Source organism: Glycine max, chromosome 7 (genome assembly GCF_000004515.6).
Source record: "Glycine max cultivar Williams 82 chromosome 7, Glycine_max_v4.0, whole genome shotgun sequence".
Taxonomy (NCBI): Eukaryota; Viridiplantae; Streptophyta; class Magnoliopsida; order Fabales; family Fabaceae; genus Glycine; species Glycine max.
The window spans coordinates 8,871,297-8,889,857 of record NC_038243.2 but is presented as its reverse complement, the minus strand read 5'-3'; the positions used below and the strand labels follow the sequence as shown (position 1 = coordinate 8,889,857).

Sequence of the window (18,561 nt, the reverse complement as noted above, 5' to 3'; positions counted from 1 at the left end):
TTGTAACCAAGTCTCTACCAAAACCCTTCTGAGCCCTCACTAGAAGTATGAGTCTCAAAAAGGAAAATTATGTCTGGTTTCAATCTTCGAGCAAGATCCCGAAGATGGTTGAAGCTATGGTTGTTCGCACAACCTCTAATATTCCATGCAAGTATTGTAATATCCTTGAACCCAATCACGATAACAATAAATGCAATGGAACACTCGACTCAACACTGATCCTTTATTACTTCGTTTGACTCTGGTGACTGTTATCCAGTCCCCATACAACTGATACAAGTCAGATTCTCCTTGATTTATGAGGATACTAAGATCTCCACCCCATCTTTGGGTAAAATCACCAAATTGGGTCCCTTTTACAAATTTATTACTAGAATGGGTATGTTTCATAATTATTTACCAAGGGGTCTATTTTTTTACTATAAAGCGCTTACGTGAGGGGCGCGTTCCATAAGAAGACGACACGTGGCGTGACGTGACAAGTTGACAGGGGACGATGGGACAGAGGGGGGGGGGGAAGTGGTGGTCTGCCAGGCATGACCACTAGTGGTGGCCTACTAGGCGTGACCAGTAGTGTTGGCCTGCCAGGCGCGACCACTAGTGGTAGCCTGTCAGGCGCGTCCACTAGTGGTGGGCAGCCAGGCACTTTCCTCTTTCCTATAAAACCCCTTTTCCTTCGTTTCGTTTTTTATTACGAAATCGTTTCATTTTTCATTACATGTTTTTGTAATTTTACCTTGTAGTGTATCCTTTTTTTAAAACTCTCAAAACTAATACCACACTTTATTTGAATAGCTTTTTTAGGGCCTTCAAATGTGATACCATCATCAGTTTCGTACATCTTACCATTTAAATAGACGAGTGTAATAATTGAACTCATTTTTCAAAAATATACCTACAATAAATAATTAATGTCGTCAACAAACAATAATATAAAAAATATATTAACATAACATAAATTATTAACCTAAAATAAATTAACAACAACAAATTACTCAAAATAAATTAAATTACTGTCACAACAATTTCCTACTTCGCACACTCATGACGCAAAACAATCGGCATTTATTTTTAATGTCTATGTAAATTTTGGCTATTAAAAAAATATACCAACAACATCAATAAATATGAGCTTAACTAATAATAATAATAATGTGTTGGACATAAAAACTACTACAATAAAAATTATTATCATCAACAAACAAATATAACATAATTATAACCAAAAATTAAATTATTAAGTTACAAAAAATTACTAATTATCACACAAAAAATATAAACAAAATTACTATTTTATTTTATAGTCTGTGTCAATTTGTTTATGCACCTACAAAATATAATCATTATTATCATCAACAAAATAAATATTAATTAATGCTATAATGTAACGAAGATAAAAAAATATTTACTAGTTTTGAGCAAAATTTCTAACTGATATAAAGCGTTTCAACACTAATGCATATAACAGCAACAAGTCAAATTCAACTCAGCTCACTTCAACGATTTCGTAATGAAAAAATGAAACAGAGGAAAAAGGGGTTTTATAGGGAAGAGGGAAGTGTGTGGCTGCCCACCACTAGTGGACGCGCCTGATAGGCTACCACTAGTGGTCGCGCCTGGCAGGCCAACACTACTGGTCGTGCGTGGCAGGCCAACACTACTGGTCGTGCGTGGCAGGCCAACACTAGTGGTCGTGCCTGGCAGGCCACCACTCCCCCACTATCCCATCGTCCCCTGTTAACTTGTCACATCACACCACATGTCGTCTTCTTGTGGAACGTGCCCCTCAGATAAGTGCTTTGTAGTAAAAAAGTAGACTCCCTTGATAAATAATTATGAAACAGATTCATTTTGATAATAAATTTGTAAAAGAGACCAAATTTAGTGATTTTGCCCCCATCTTTGAGCCTTTCCCCAACATGCGGGATTTGATATGTTTGTCTAGTTAATAAGTACTAATGCTTTCTTTCAATTAACTTAAATGATTTTTATTAATTTATCGGTTTAGTATGATATTTTTAATTATTTATCATTTGAATTTATTTTATTTATTCTTTTGTAATTAGCTTTTGTAAATATAACTCAAATTTTCTTTCTTTTTTTTTGAAGAAATATATAACTCAAATTTTCAATTATATAATTCTATTTTTTTTATTTTTCTTATTTAGGAAAAATATATATCATTATATGTTTATAATAATTATGTAAAAAAACTTATACAGACGAATTATATAAAACTTTTTAAATGAAATAAAGAAATCTTTTTTGATACTCTTAATTTTTCTGTCGAAATTAAATTCAACCTAGTTATATATGAAACTTTATTTTTTTATTTAGGATTAATTTTTGTCATATACGAATCAAAAGAAAAATATACTCTTAAATAATTTGTTTTTATAAAAAGTATGGATGTAATCTATAGTTATAAAATAAGTTATTGCGATTAAAAATTATTAATATCGATTTTTCATGTGCATAGATATTTAGATAATCTCGATTTTTTATTTCAATGATTTTAACATTTTATAAATTTTTTAATATTTATAGTTTTCAAAGGAAATTCAAAATAAAAGAAAATATAGTAAACTAAGCATTAAATTCATAAAATGAAAGGTTATTGCCAAATATATAAATGATAAAAAAAACATTTTTTGTATAACAACTTTTTTCATATGAAGGTGTTAGACACAAAAACTAATAATGCTGGGCTCGAGGCCAGCTTCTCTAGAATTAAGAGAGGGAAAGGAGACGCAGATAGTGATCATGTTGTTCCCTGCAATACCATCAACTAACAATTCTACAATTGTGGATTCTCCTTTGCGCAATCACGTCAGCTTCCCTTCATACCAGCCTCATCATATGTAGTCGTTGAGGTAAGAAGGTCTTGTGATGATCCTGTTGGGCTTTCCTACTGACTACATCCATGTGTTTTGTGACTACACCCTTACGTTGTGTTCTTGGTCTGTTGTTGCTATTTTCACCTCCTTCTTGTTTGTGCTTGCTTCCGTCTTTGTATCAGAAGGTTTACGAGGAGATATTGCTTCTTGTTAAGGTTAGGGTGAAGTTTTTAATTAATAAATGAGAATAAGAATGTCGTTCTATCTCTAAAATAATTTTATATAATTATTCAATCATAAATTATAATATAGGATAACTTTATTAATTTTTATAATAATTATTTTAAAATTATATAAATAGTGAGTTGTATTGTCAATACATTACCATTAATTAAACTCTTAATATATTACAAAATAATTAAATCTATATCTATAAATAATTATTTATGTACGTGGATAGCTACATAAAACTACCTGCTTTCGAACAAGCTAAATAAAACTACCAAATAGTCTGCTTTCGAACAAGCTAAATAAAACTACCAAATAGTCTCACCGTCCCTTACCTCAGGCATGTCTTTAAAACAAGTGGTAGTATGTATATTTAGATGTTAAAATATATTCAATCTCAAATTCAATGAATAATGGATCGAGTTGAATGCAATGATAAATAAAGGACATTTGTACGGGAATAATCATCTTCAAACATTAATAACTGTAATTACTTAGAGCATTTTTAACAATATTTATATAAGCAACTCAATTTATCTCACTCACCCTTAAATAATTTAATTAATTTTCTCATTAATAGTTATTTATATTTTTTTATAATGCAATAGGTATTTATATTTAAAAATTATTTAACTCATAAATATTTTATTTCTCTCTTATATTTAATAAAAAATTAAACGACTCAGGAACAATAATTGATTATATAAAAAACTCTCTCTAAGTTTTTAACTCACAAGTATTTTATTTTTCTTTTCTATATTTAATTAATACACAAAATTAAACAACTCAGAAACAATGATTACTAACATAAGTAACTCATGTCTTTAAGAACCAACCAAATTTTATATTTTGATCATCACTTCCTTAGTCAAAATAGAGAAGAAGAAAAATCGAACTCTCACGTACTTATAGTATAATTTTGAATAGATATGCACTAATAGTATAATTACATAAATGATAATTAAAATTTTATTTTATTTTATAATTTTTAGGATTATTATTATCAAAGGTTAATTTTAGGATGTATTCATTTACACTCTATTTTAATTCATTTTAAACAGTGTCAGTCATTAACAAACTTAGCATAACTAATACATAGTATTTGCCATCTTCTTACAATTTTATTTGAATAGTTCAGTTACATGACACAAACTAAAGAATGAAATGATAAATTAATATAGAAGAAATATCTGCCAAGTTTAAATTTGAAAAATATTTACTTAAATTTTAAAAATTTATTATTTAAAAAAAAAACAAAGGCATATTAAGTGTTTTTTTTAAAAAAAAAAAAAGAGTAGCGAGGATATTAAAATGAGCTTTAATTATCTCCCGAAGAGGGTTTCAAGTTATTACAATTTTGAGTTACTGATAAAGTTACAAATTAACAATTTAATGTTATGGATTAAAAGACTAACGATCATTATTATAACTACGGAAAATTATGAAAACTTATTTATAAGCATCGATCTTCAGTATAACTCTGTCATAAAACATTAGTATTGTCAACTTGTCTTATATATTTTTGGGTACATCTTGACAGTTTTAATATCACCAAACGTCATAAATTTTCACGTACGTGTTAATATTTTGTGTGTGACTAATAATTTTTTTTTTTTCATTTTGCATGTAATTTCTATTTCTATAAGTTTAATAAGTATTGCATTGATGTATTGATAGTATTGTTAATAAAAATATTGCACCTACTATTTTTATATAATTTGTAAGATAATAATTATAAAAATTAATAAACTTATTTAATTGGTTTGTAATTACATTAGTTATATACTGTTATTAGTATTTATTGTTGTTATTTTTATTTTAGAGCGAGTTTTGATATTCAAACATAAGGTTAAGGAAATTGTGTGATTAGATTTAAAGAATTGGATATCGATTGACTGACTATATATTCTTAGACTTTTCTAACTAACATGAGTGCAATATTTAAGTTAAAATAAAATGTTATCGTAATTAGAAATTATTGATATAATTTAATGGTCTATTTAAAGAAAGATAGACCTAGTAAAGGGTGAATTTAAAATCCGTGATACTTGTTTAAAATGAATTAATTTACTATATAACATAATGTAAAGGACTTTTATATTATTATCCAACATAATGTGTGATATTTTTTTTATAATAATTTTCTTGAAAATTATATTTCTAATTAAGTTATAATATAAAAAAATTAGCTTATAATTCATACAAATTAAACTCAAAGGGAAATTAAAGAAATAAATATGTGCATATTAAATTTCATTTAAGTATATGTTCGTGCATTGGGTATTTTGGCCAAAATAGGTCACTAAGGCATAGCCCACAAGTCAATTTCCATCTTTTAATACATGGATATGACTGGGAAAAATATACATGATATATCTCAATCGAAAGGGAGGAAGCCAAATAATGTGTAGCAGAGAACAATTTAAGCGGTGGCCCCAGCCCTTGGGTCGATGTAGGTTTGTCACAGAAACTGAAGAAGGGACAATTATATAAAGGGGTACTTGGTGAAATTAAGATAAGACATATGACGACCCTCAGTCAGTGTGATTATCAAATGGATGGGACCCTTGATGGGTCCTTTTATTGCTTAAAAAATTAAAAAAAAAAGAGTTTTATTAAAGTATATAAAATTATACTGTTTATAATTTTTTTATATACTTTTTATAATTCTTTTATAATAAATATTTCTTTGGGTCAAGATGAAATAAAAGAGATACAATTAATCAAGATGGAGTCAACAAGTTCTCTTTTTGGACGGACGCAAACATGAAAGTATTAGGAACCACGTTCTGTGTAGTGTCACCATGTAGAGGGAAACAAAGAGCATACCCTGGGTCAGTGGCCGACCAACCAACGTTCAAATAAGGGGTGCACTTGCAGTCTTTCATTTTTTTAAATTTATTAATTTGTAAATAAAATTTTATATTTTTATATTTTATTTTATTTATATTTATATAATTAAATCTATTAATTTTATTTTTTATAATTTATCTCCATTAATTTAAGGTTTTGGATCCGTCACTGCCTGGGGTGAAATTTTCTTATTACTATTCTGTTTTGATGTCCAGTACTCTGAATTAACATGTTCAGCTTTCAACTATCCAAAATCAGTATCTTACCTATGGACAGAGGTTTTCAGCAATTTATGCATTGGCGAGAAAGGGTATATATGGACACCAATTTATATAGTTGTTCTCTCAGAGAAATACAAATTTAGAATTTCAATCCATAAGTTTAAATTTGGAATTTGGTGGGAATGCTAGATTTGAAATTTGTCTACATAAAGTTGGGTCTAGATAGAAGCTTCAACAAAGTGATAATGGCTGCCAAAACAAGTTTGGTCTCTTATATTAGTGTTGAGAGGAACCATTGGTCTTTGGTAGCGAGGGTAGTTCGTGTCTGGATGCATGGTGGCTGATTTGAAGGTTGCTGTAATTTTATAATTTGAAATCACAAAAAATTTATGTTTTTTTACTGCATTTGACCAAACATACCAAAATACGAATGTTTGTTTTACTGCATTTCACCAAACATACCAAAATACTAATGTTTTTAACACTGGTCTACAGGTTTCATAAGGATATAAAAGAGTTTGTCTTATAAATAATAAATGAAATGCATTAATGGCTTGAGCTCTTTGATAGTTTAATTTTGTCTTATATAAAAAGCATTTTGGAAACTTAATCTGACTATTCAAATGAATAGCCAATAAGAACTGAAGCAATAAATATATTAATAATGGAAGACGTTAAAAAAATTAAACAAAAAAATTTTAAAATAATAAAATTATGTCTTATTAATATTAGGAGTAATTTTAGAAAATATATAAATTTAAAATAAATTTAATTGTACTAAGTACGTTAACTAAATTCTTCAAGTTCAGATAGATAATTGAATTTTATAAATAGAATTAGGTAGACTAACTGGTTCTACTTTCGTTACTTTTTTATTTGTCTTTTAAATTTTTTATGCAAAAGTAAAAAAAGGCAATAATTTTTTGTTATCTTAATAAAATAGCTATAAAATTTTGTATTTTCTCATATATATTTCACAATAAATTACATATGTTTAAATTAATTATAAAATAGGTCAAAAGTTAAGATAAAATCCTCGAAAATTATTGTAGACCACAAAATTATGATTCCCATTTTTTCAACTCATGCAAGAGAGACACAATGTGAACTTTTATATTGAAAACGCGTCTACCTTTCTAACTTTAGTTTGAAAACACGAATTAGAGGAAAAGCCATTATATCCCTACCTACTAAATGCATGTTGGAATTTGGATACAATCCGGTAGAACTCATAAATCCTTGTCTGTTCTGTTCTGCTGTATATCGTTTTTTCTCACCATGTTATGTTACATTGCTGCTTCTTCGCTAGCTCTTTCCTTTTAAATACCACCCTGACTGAACCTTAGCGCAAATTAAAACTTCACTTTCAATTATTTTTGATAAAGTTCTCAACTTCATAGAACAACAATAGCTAGCTAAGAAACTAAGAAAGGGGCAATCCATAGTCCAAAAATTGTTGGGGGAACCTTGTCTTTCGAGGGATTGCTTATTCTACACTAGGTAAGAAGTAAGAATCCTTATATACTCAATAATTGTGATGAATTATTTTGTATAAATGGCATTGTTCATCTCATTCTTTTTGTTTATTAATGTTTACAAGGAATAAATTTTTTATATCCTCGTAATACTTAGTCCATTGTAGTTAACTGTCCTTATTCAGTAACTTGATCTTGTATTCGATTGTTTGTTATAACTTAATTAGTGATTTTGAGTTTGAATTTGGGATATATAGCTGAATTAAATACTTAGAATAAGAGTTGGAACAACCCATTTTATTTTAGTTAATCCACCGCACTTTTCATCTTATTCCATCTAATTTTTAATTGTTTGATCTTAATTTAACATGAATTAGCTAGACAACATAGAATTTAATGTGCAGAGAAATTTGTAATTCTGATCAGCCATCTTTTACCTCACTCAAACTCAGCATCTCAACGACCCTTCAACGTTTAGTAATTACCTCATGAAATTTGGGTGTAAACTGTTTGAGTGCTGCTTCACTAGCACATCTTCTGACAAATTTCCAGAGCACAGTAAGTTGAAGTGGCGAATCTTCCCCTACAAGGACCTTGCAAAAGTCACAAATAATTTTGATCAATCTCATTGTCTTGGAAAGAGAGGCTTTACCACTGAATATTATGGTAAGAGAACATGAAGTAGCCCTATGACAAAAGACTCACAGTTATCCAATCATAATAAGTTTGTTGATTTTTAGGACAGTTATTTAAAAGTCACATGAAGGATATAAAAAACTTAAAAGGACCATACTATAGGAATATTTTCTTCTGATTATTTACTGTTTTAGGAAAATTTGAGGATGGATGTGAGATTACAGTCCAGCGCTTTAAGGAAGACAAGCGCTACATTTTGCAACAGTTTATCAATGAAACTGTTATCCTAAATTACTTGCCTCACAAAAATATTGTATCAATTTACGGTTATGCTTCTCATCATGAGGAATCCCTGCTAGTGCATGAATACCTATCCAATGGTAATCTTGCTGCTCATCTTCAAAGTGAAATAGCCAAAAGCAGCAAAATTCCTTGGCTTACACGATTGGATATAGCCATTGATACTGCAAATGCGTTGGACTATCTTCATTATCATGGCATCATCCACCGCAATGTAAAGTCTAGCAACATTCTCCTAGATGCAAACTTTTCTGCTAAAGTTGCTAACCTTCATTTATCACGGAAACTTCCTGATGGAGTTCCTGTCCATGCCACCCATGTTACTACTGATATAATAGGGTCAGGTGGTTATGTAGACCCAGAGTATATGACAAAAGGCTGGCTTAGCGTAAAAAATGATGTTTATAGCTTTGGGGTGGTGTTGTGTGAGCTTCTATCATCGAAGCTGGCAAAATATTGGGTTCTGAATGAAGAGGAAAATCTTGCTACCCTTTTAAACAGAAAAATTGAAAACCAAGCTTTGGTGGAATTGTTGGATCCAAGACTTGGCTTCCAATCAAACCTTAAGATCAAGAGTATGATGACTGCTACAGCTGAGCTTGCAGCTTTGTGCATGCAATGTCCACAAGATCTAAGGCCAAACATGGAACATGTGCTAGAGATTCTCAATGGCATAAAGCAAGGGAGATATGAAACAAACTCGATAAAAGGTATAATAAGGCCATCTTTTTACCTTTTCCTTTCTCATGGATTTCTTGCTTTTATGGGCTTTTGGTGTCAACAGACTGGGGATAAAAGTTTTTTGCTCATGTCTTATAATACTCACATCTCAGCTTTGAAAATCTTCCACCATGCTGAACTTGAAGAAGCTACTAACAATTTTGGCACTTTCGTTGGAAAGGGAGGGTATGGCTCTGTGTACTATGGTGAGAAGCTAATTATTCTACATATTTTAAATAAGCCTCCCCTGTGAGAAATATGCACATATCTATACTTGTTCTGATGTAGTGCCATTGTATTATAGGAAAACTTCAAGATGGGAGAGAGGTTGCAGTAAAACGTTTTCATGATGAGAACGAGACAGAAAAGACCATTAATCAATTCATGAAAGAAACTGAGATCTTAAGTCTCCTGCACCATCAAAATCTGGTTTCACTTTATGGCCGCACTTCTTGCCATTGCAACAAACACATGCTAGTGTACGAGTACATTTCCAACGGCACTCTTTCTAAACATCTTCATGAATCTTCTTGTGGTAAACTACCATGGCAGACTAGATTCAACATTGCCATAGAAACTGCTGCTGCCTTGGTATTTCTTCATGACTCAGGTATCATCCACCGTGATGTAAAAGGGAGTAATATTCTGTTGCATAAAAATTTTAATGTTAAAGTTGCAGATTTTGGACTCTCACGGTCTCTTCCAGATTATGTTACGCACGTTTCAACTATTCCAGTAGGAACTCGTGCTTACATAGATCCTGACTACTATGACTCAGGAAGGGTCAGTGACAAAAGTGATGTCTATAGCTTTGGGGTGGTCTTGTTTGAACTCATATCATCCAACCCCCCAAGATTAATGGAAGGCACAGATTATGTTAGTCTTGCACAGTTTGCAAAGAGAAAAATCTTAAACAAGGAATTAAACGCAGTGGTGGATCCAAGTTTTCTGTTTGGTTCTGACAAAAACATTATGGAAATGATAACAGCAGTGGCAGAGTTAGCATTTCAGTGTGTGCAGTGTCCCAAGGAACTCAGACCATCCATGAAACAGGTGCTAGATACCCTTGAGGGCATAAGGAAAGGAACATGGGGATTCAACCAGGTAACATAATCTTTATTTTTTTTAGTGGGGTACAAAATGGCGCATACACTACGTTATGAATAGAACACATGAGGCACCACAATTGCAAGCAGCACCAGCAGAAGCACAATCATTATCTGAAGGATCACGGGTAATATCCTGACTAAAAGAATGCTGATGTGGCAGGATGTTATTGGCTCCCAAAGATCACCTTGTCTGCTATTTTTATAATTCTGTTATGAGCAAATCTTTTCTGTTATGCCCTGTAATCATAATCAATAGGAATGTTGTTAGCACTAAAGCTCTATATAAAGAAATCAATCATATGTAAGGAGAAGCAGAGAAATATAATCAGAATTTCTTCTCTTTAATCCTCTTTTTCTGGAGGTCTCTTGGTCTTCGAACTCTAGGATCATAACCCATTAGGTTTAAACTTAAAAGATCCTATCAATTTACTCAAATTGATGTCATTAGAAATTTGTTATTTATGTTTGAAATATTTAGAATGTTAAGTTTAGATTTAAAGATATTATCAATTTGTCTTAAAATTTATTTTTTCTTTTAAGATTTGGATGTTGTTAGCATTTGAATTTTGCATTACAGTATAGTTCTATATACAAAGCTCAAGAAACAATGTTTTTGAATTTTGTATTACAGTGGTTCTATATACAAAGCTCAAGAAGCAATGTTTTTATATTCTTTATTACAGGCTCTATTATTGAGTAGTTGATAATTTGAAATTGTATTTAATTAGTATTTATATATATTAGTGATTTTTTAATTTACAATTAGTTAAGAGATTCAATTTGATAAAACTATCTGTTATAGAAAAATAATAAATAGTACAGTAATTAATATTAATAATAAAAAAACAAATTTCTAGGTCTTAACATTGCCTTTTCAATTCCACATTGCAATCCCACACTGTTAGTTTGCTAGCCAGTCACAAATTCTGCAGAACTCATCCATAGAAATCCAAAACAGAAAAATAAATATATATTTTAAATTAAATTTTCCCTAAGTAATTTTTTTTATTAAAAATTACATTCAGCACAAGAAGTGCCAAACTCATATACACAAAGCATGTTGTCTAGAAAGCCAAGAATGGCATACCCATACAACTTTCCATCCCACACCATTTTTACAGCCCGCTAATAAACACAACATGAAACAATTACTACAATTGATGTCTACACTAAAGAATTGTGCAAATGGCAACCATGCTGCTGAAGAATAATAAGTATCTGCAGTCTAAAAGTGATTAATCTTCGTCTGGGGTCGCGAGTGTACACAAGGTGAGTATTTTTCTCACAACATAGTCTATTTTATACTGTGAGACTCTCTACCCCAACATGCATATAAATGAGAAAAACATATAAAACGTGAAATCTAATTAAATCAATTGTATTCAATAAAATTGTAAGTAAATCCATGTTGATAAAAGATTCACATTCACTTCAGTGTTACTAAATAAAATTTCTCATAAATATTTTCAGCTCCAAACAAGGTCATTTAATTAACAAAAGAACTCAAGTTAAGTAGAATAAAATAAAGTAAAATAATATGCTCAGAATATCATGTAATTCAAACAGAAACTTATACCCCAATTTCACATCCTATGAGAGCATTGTATCTCGACATTCTTTACCACGAGGTTTCTTAAAGCAATCTACCTAGTCTACTCACAGAACACAAGGTTTGAGATCATCACAGGATCCAAATACAAACAACACACGGGAAGTGAGTCATCACATTCCTCAACAAACATAGATAAATAAAAGCATACAAATATGATATAAACATAACAATAATATAATTATAACACCAATATAGGTATAACAAGACTCAACTTTGACACAATTTGTATCATTTCAACACTCAACACATAACATCACTTGTCCTAAAATTTAATCACAAATTACATTTTGCGCTTTCACGATTAATCACATATTCAAGACAACACATCTCAAATACAATATCACATCTCACACTTACACAATTCATCAAATATCATCACATAACAAGTCACAATCATCATTATACAAGTGTTATGCAACAGATACATAAGACTCAATCATATATACAATGTGGTACCATGTCAGTGAAAAACCTCGTCGGACGCCTAGGAGTCAAGGTCATACACTGGTAAGTCAAGGTCACTCTCACTAGGCAAAATCATAGGAAAACTAGTCAGGATCACGCTGTTTTGCGAGAATGCTTCAATCATATGAGATCGACGCAAGTTTAAAGAAACACTCAAACCAAGTGTATTTACCCCAATGCCTAGACTCCAAAGAGTCTATCAGGGTCTTCCCCTCCTGATTCAAGTCCAACCCAGAAATCATTTTAACACATAGGCTTTTTCTATGAATTATAGAAAACATATGAATTCTCAATTGTTCTCAAAATAATTTTAACTCGTCGCGTCTCAAAGTGATTCAACTCGTCGGGTTCTCACAGTAGATTCCATCACAATACTCGTCGCACATTAACTCACCACCTTTAAAGGATCTTATAATCGTGTGATTGTACGGAGCATAGTTAACAACTCAATTCACACAAACATCTCAATACATGTGTGATCTCACAATTTAACACATACTCAACTTGTCACTTACACACAATTCATCACACTTTCATAATTCCAAGACATCACATTATCACACCTCATGCATCATGCATCATATACATATCTCACAATAATAATATTAATATGTTATGTTCATATGACTAATCATCTCATTAAAACAGACATTTAAAATCATACATGTGTCATTGAAATTTGAACTATGCAATTCACATAATTACTCAATTATTTTTAAAATTATTTTAACCCATCGTGTTTCAAAGTGATTCAACTCGTCGAGTTTCCACAGTTGATCACATCACAATATTTGTTGTGCATTAAATTTTTGCCCTTAAATGGTCTTACAGTTGTGTGATTGTACAATTCATAACTCACAACTCAATGCGTACAAAACCTCAATACACATATATCTTACAATTCAACACATACTCAATTTATCAAATACACTCAATCTCAATCACAATGTTATAATCCCAACGCAATATATTATCAAACCTCATGAATCATATAAACATCACACAATATTAATATTTACATGACACAAAACACATATATATTAAATCGAACTATATTATTTTCAATTAAAAAATTAACAAATAATTAAACTAAAAATACATTAAAAGTATTTATCATTGAATCTTAATATATTAATTTTCTTTAATTTAATATTATTATTTGAACTATTAATTCCTAATTTATTTTAACAATTCATATACATATATATGTGTTATAATCATCAACACCTAATAAGCTTATGAGACAAAAACATGACAGAACATTTTTAACAATCTAATTCTCATGTTAATCTACTAAATCTTGTTCAAAACACAAATGAATTATACAGAAATGATTTTATTAGAACCTAACCAAAAACTTGGATCCACTACCTCGTTGAATTGCTTGTTTAAAATTTTTCTCTTTGCATACTGTGTGAGAGTATCATCATTTGTGCCTTCCATTAAACTTGGGCGGATGGATGATATGAGTTTGAACAAGACCATCCCAAAACTATAGACATCACTTTTGTCACTGACCCTTCCAGATTCATAGTAGTCAGGATCTATGTAAGCACGAGTTCCTACTGGAATAGTTGAAACATGAGTAGCATGACCTGGAAAGAGACCGTGAGAATCCAAAATCTGCAACTTTGACAGTAAAATTTTCATCCAGCAGAATATTACTCCCTTTTACATCATGGTGGATACCTGAGTCAAGAAGAAATACCAAGGCAGCAGAAGTTTCAACGGCAATATTCAATCTATTATGCTATGGTAGTTTACCACCAGAAGATTCGTGAAGATGTTAGTAAGAGTGCCATTGGAGATGTACTCGTAAACTAGCATGTGTTTGTTGCAATTGCGAGAAGTGCGACCCTAAAGTGAAACCAGGTTTTGATGGTGCAGGAGACTTAAGATTGCAGTTTCTTTCATGAATTGCTTAACGGTCTCTTCTGTCTCGTTCTCAACATGGAAACATTTTACTGCAACCTCTCGCCCAAGTTTTCCTAATACAGTGGCATGCATCAGAACAAACATAGATATATGCATATTTCTTACAGGGAACACTGATTTAAAATATGCGGACTAATTAGCCTCTCACCATAGTATATGCTTCCATACCCTCCCTTTCCAAGGCAAGTGTCAAAATTGTTAGTAGCTTCTTCAAGTTCAGCACCGTGAAAGATTTTCAAAACTGAGATCTCTGAATTATAAGACAAGAGTATAAAAAAAACAGAAAAAAAAACTTTTACCCTGGGTATGTTGACAAAAACACACAAACAGAAGCTAGAAAACCAAGAGAAAAAGGAAAAGTGACATAATATGGTTTTCTCATACCTTTTAATGAGTAAGAGTTTGTTTCGTATCTCCTGGCTTTATGCTAATGAGAATCTCTATCACTTGTTCCATGTTTGTGATGCACAAAACAGATCAAAACAATAACAAACTCAATAACAAAGTAATAGACAAAGAAAATAAATTTTTTCAAACTTGCATAGGAGCACCAATAAAATATAAAGCGCAAGATAAAAATTAAAAACACACAAGAGATCCAATTTGTTTAACTTGAAAACCCCCTCAATTTAAGGGTAAAAATTACACTCAAGTCAAAATAGAGTATCAATGCTTACAATAGAGACAGGAAACTCTAAAATGCAGAGCAGAGAATGCGAAACACTTATCTCCCTTTCTAGATATCATTTTAACAATCAAACCAGACAATTTGAAGTATTACATGTTTAAAACCTGTTGTCCAAAAATCAGCCCGATCCAACAGTGAATGAATCCGCAGTTGCAATCTCCAAAACGCTCTTGGGTGGGTGTGCAAAAATCACAATGATTTTTTCTTTCCTTTCTCTCTCAATGTTTTGTAATTGTTTTTTCTCTCAAATGAGTTTCTCTCTCACCTTAATTTGATCCCTCTCCACTTAAATAAGTGAGACAAAATAGATCTTCTCATTTGGACATTTTCTCCACATACGAAGGAAGCCCAAAAAACCCACCTGGCCTTAATTCTTGTGGACATTAATTTCATGCGCTTAAGTGCAAGTTTAGCTGTAACAGTCATAACCTGTTTGATCTTAAGGTTTGATTCGAAGCCAAGTCTTGGATCTAACAGCTCCACCAAAGCTTGGTTTTCAATTTTTCTGCTTAAAATGGAAACAAGATTATCCACTTCATTCAGAACCCAGTCTTTCGCTAGCTTTGATGATAGAAGCTCACACAACACCACCCCAAAGCTATAAACATCATTTTTTACGCTAAGCTGGCCCTTTGTCAAATACTCTGGGTCCATATAACCACTTGACCCTGCTCTATCACTAGTAACATGGGTGGCATCCACAGGAACTCCATCCGGAAGTTTCTGCGATAAATGAAGGTTACCAACTTTAGCTCAACAGTTCACATCTAGGAGAAAATTGCTGGACTTCACATTGCGGTGGATGATGCCATAATTGTTAAGATGGTCCAAAGGATTTGCAATATCAATAGCCATATCCAATCGTTTAAGCCAAGGTAGTGTAATATTTTTGTCCATTTCACTACGAAGATGAGCAGCAAGATTTCCATTGGATAGGCATTCAGTCAGTTGCAGAGATTCCTCGTGATGAGAAGCACACCTGTAAACTGACACTATTTTTATGAGGTAAGTAATTTAGGATAATAGTTTCATTGATAAACTGTTGCAATATGTAGTGCTGGTCTCTGTTAAAGCGCTGAATTGTAATCTCATGTCCATCTTCAAGTTTTCCTAAAACAATGTTAATAATCAGAAGAAAATGTTCTATGCAAAAGCATGAGGTATATATAGTCCTTTATGTTAATCAAAATTATAGTTTTGTTTAGGTATTTAATACCGAATTTGAATTTCAATCTTGATAGTGTCAATTATTAAGGTAAAATTCTAATTTTAATTAAATAACAATGCTCAAAACACTTAATATAAAAGGCTACAGCATAGTCTAACCTTAATAGTGAGTGATAAGGCCTCTCTTTCCACCTCTCTTTCCAACGAAATGAAATCCATCAAAATTATTTGTGGCTTTTGCAAGTTCCTTGTAGGGAAAGATTCGCCACTTCAACTTACTGTGCTTTGCCTTTGGCATTGTGTCTGAAGATGTGCTAGTGAAGCAGCACACAAAGAGATCACGCCTGAATCTCATGAGGTAATTACCAAACGTTGCTGGGTCGTCGGGATGCTGAATGTTAGTGAGGCAAAAGGTGGTTGGTCAGAATTGCAATTTCTCTGCTGATTAAATTCTATAACATCTAATTCCTGTTCAAATATGATCAAAGAAATAAAAATTTTGTGGAATAAGATGAATAGTGTGTGGATCAACTAAAATAAAGTGTGGTTGTTCCCTCTAGCAAACCTATTATACAACCAAGTATATATAACAACAAATCCACGTGGATAAATAAAGGTTACCAGTTGATCCATGAATGGTATGAAATTTAGGTGGAATAAGAGGAAGAAGTTACCAAAAAGGTAAAATTAACTGTATGAGAAGGGGAGTTAGATGAGTACCAAAAATTACTCCTTGTAAAGGAAACCTTTTTTAGTACTCCTATAATATATATTTCTTCCTTCAAAATTAAAAAGAACTGTTTTTTTTAGAGATTATCGTTGTTTTTCGGATAGACAATCCTATTCGAATCAGAGCTCATACCAAGTGATAAAACTCCTTTACGAGTATTTAATACAACTACATACTCATGATTTGAATTTGAAATCATTAGTTAAGTTGAAATAATCTTGTATCAATTATTCTACTCCTAAAAGAAATATTTTGAAACAAAAATAAGAAAGTTACCTAATAAGGACAGTTAACTACAATGGATTAAGTACCACAAGGATTTTAAGAATTTATTCCTTGTAATCATTACTAAACAAAAGGAATTAGATAAATATGATTTTTCCTATACATACTATTCTCATGTTTTAGTACTTTTGATGTATATCTTTGTGCTGACATTTTATTTTTGGTTGAATGAGATGAACAATATTGTCATTTACACAAAAGAGTTCCTCACATTTATTAAGTCTATAGCACCTAGGCGAGGTTTCTTTGTTTCTTACCTGGTGTTGAACAAACAATATATCCAAAGAAAGACAAGGTTGTCCCCAACAATTTTTGGACGATAAATTACCCCTTTGAAAGAATACTCTGCCACCGATCGAGGTAGTGATCCAAGTGTACTGACTCAGAAAGTCTCAACTTGGCGACTGATAAGTAATCTAGAAAATGAAATTAACCGAGGTAACGTCCTTCTTGAATAAGTTGAGAACTTTGAGGATCAAGAATAACTAAGATGAATGAGTTTTAATTTGCTTTTGAACGTGTATAAGTGTAAAGAATAGCATTTAAAAGGAAAGAATTGAACGAAGAAGTAGCAGTGTAACAAGGTGAGAAAAAGGAAGGAAGAAAAAAGGAAGCTACAGAACACACGAGGATTTTATATCCAAGCATGCTTTTAGTAAGATAATGACTTTGCTTCTAGAGAGTATTTTGATCAGGAGAAATGCTATATTTTTTAACATTTTTTTATCATTAATGGAAACTAGACAAATACTCGCGCTTTGTAAGGGTTTATAGATAATTAAAAATATATATTTAAATAAATTATTTATTTGATAAATCAAATTTAAAAATATAATCATCAATGATATTTTATATTATTTTTTGTTAAAAGAGATAAAAAAATTTACATATAAATTAAGATATTTTTTATTTATCAATATATTTATAAGGGAAAATTTTAAAATTGAAGTTGTCCACTCAACTAAATTGATTAACATGAAGATAAAAATAAACATTGTGTATAAATTTTATAAGAACAATATATTGTGAATAAAACATCGAAAATTATTCATTTAAATAAATTTTTTGTATTTATTTCTTTTTGCTGGTAACATGTATTTTGTTTTCTTTGGTGTTTTTTTTTAAATTTTGATGTCAGAACAATTTGTTTATTCGTCTTTCTCTTTAATGGACTTTCTGAGATTAAATAAACTTCATTTGATGATGAAAATGCATCTTTTGACTTCTTGGTTGCTTGTAACTTTGAGCTTTTACTTACGATTGTTTTTTCACATTTTTCTTTAATGGACTTTCTTCTTCT

The 18,561-nt window shown here is 31.1% G+C and overlaps 1 protein-coding gene and 1 pseudogene across 1 annotated transcript; one reads left to right on the top strand and one right to left on the bottom strand.

Annotated features, from left to right (window-relative positions):
- The first annotated feature begins 375 nt into the window (after nt 1-375).
- LOC102666805 (LEAF RUST 10 DISEASE-RESISTANCE LOCUS RECEPTOR-LIKE PROTEIN KINASE-like 1.2) lies at nt 376-10,722 on the top strand. Its single transcript, XM_041017156.1, has 6 exons — nt 376-379; nt 7,619-7,639; nt 8,167-8,280; nt 8,445-9,260; nt 9,384-9,476; nt 9,575-10,722. The coding sequence occupies exons 1-6, from the start codon at nt 376-378 to the stop codon at nt 10,381-10,383; spliced, it is 1,857 nt and encodes a 618-aa protein (XP_040873090.1). The 3' UTR covers nt 10,384-10,722.
- On the bottom strand, nt 10,478-16,544 carry LOC113002121 (wall-associated receptor kinase 2-like; annotated as a pseudogene).
- Between the last annotated feature and the right edge of the window lie 2,017 nt (nt 16,545-18,561).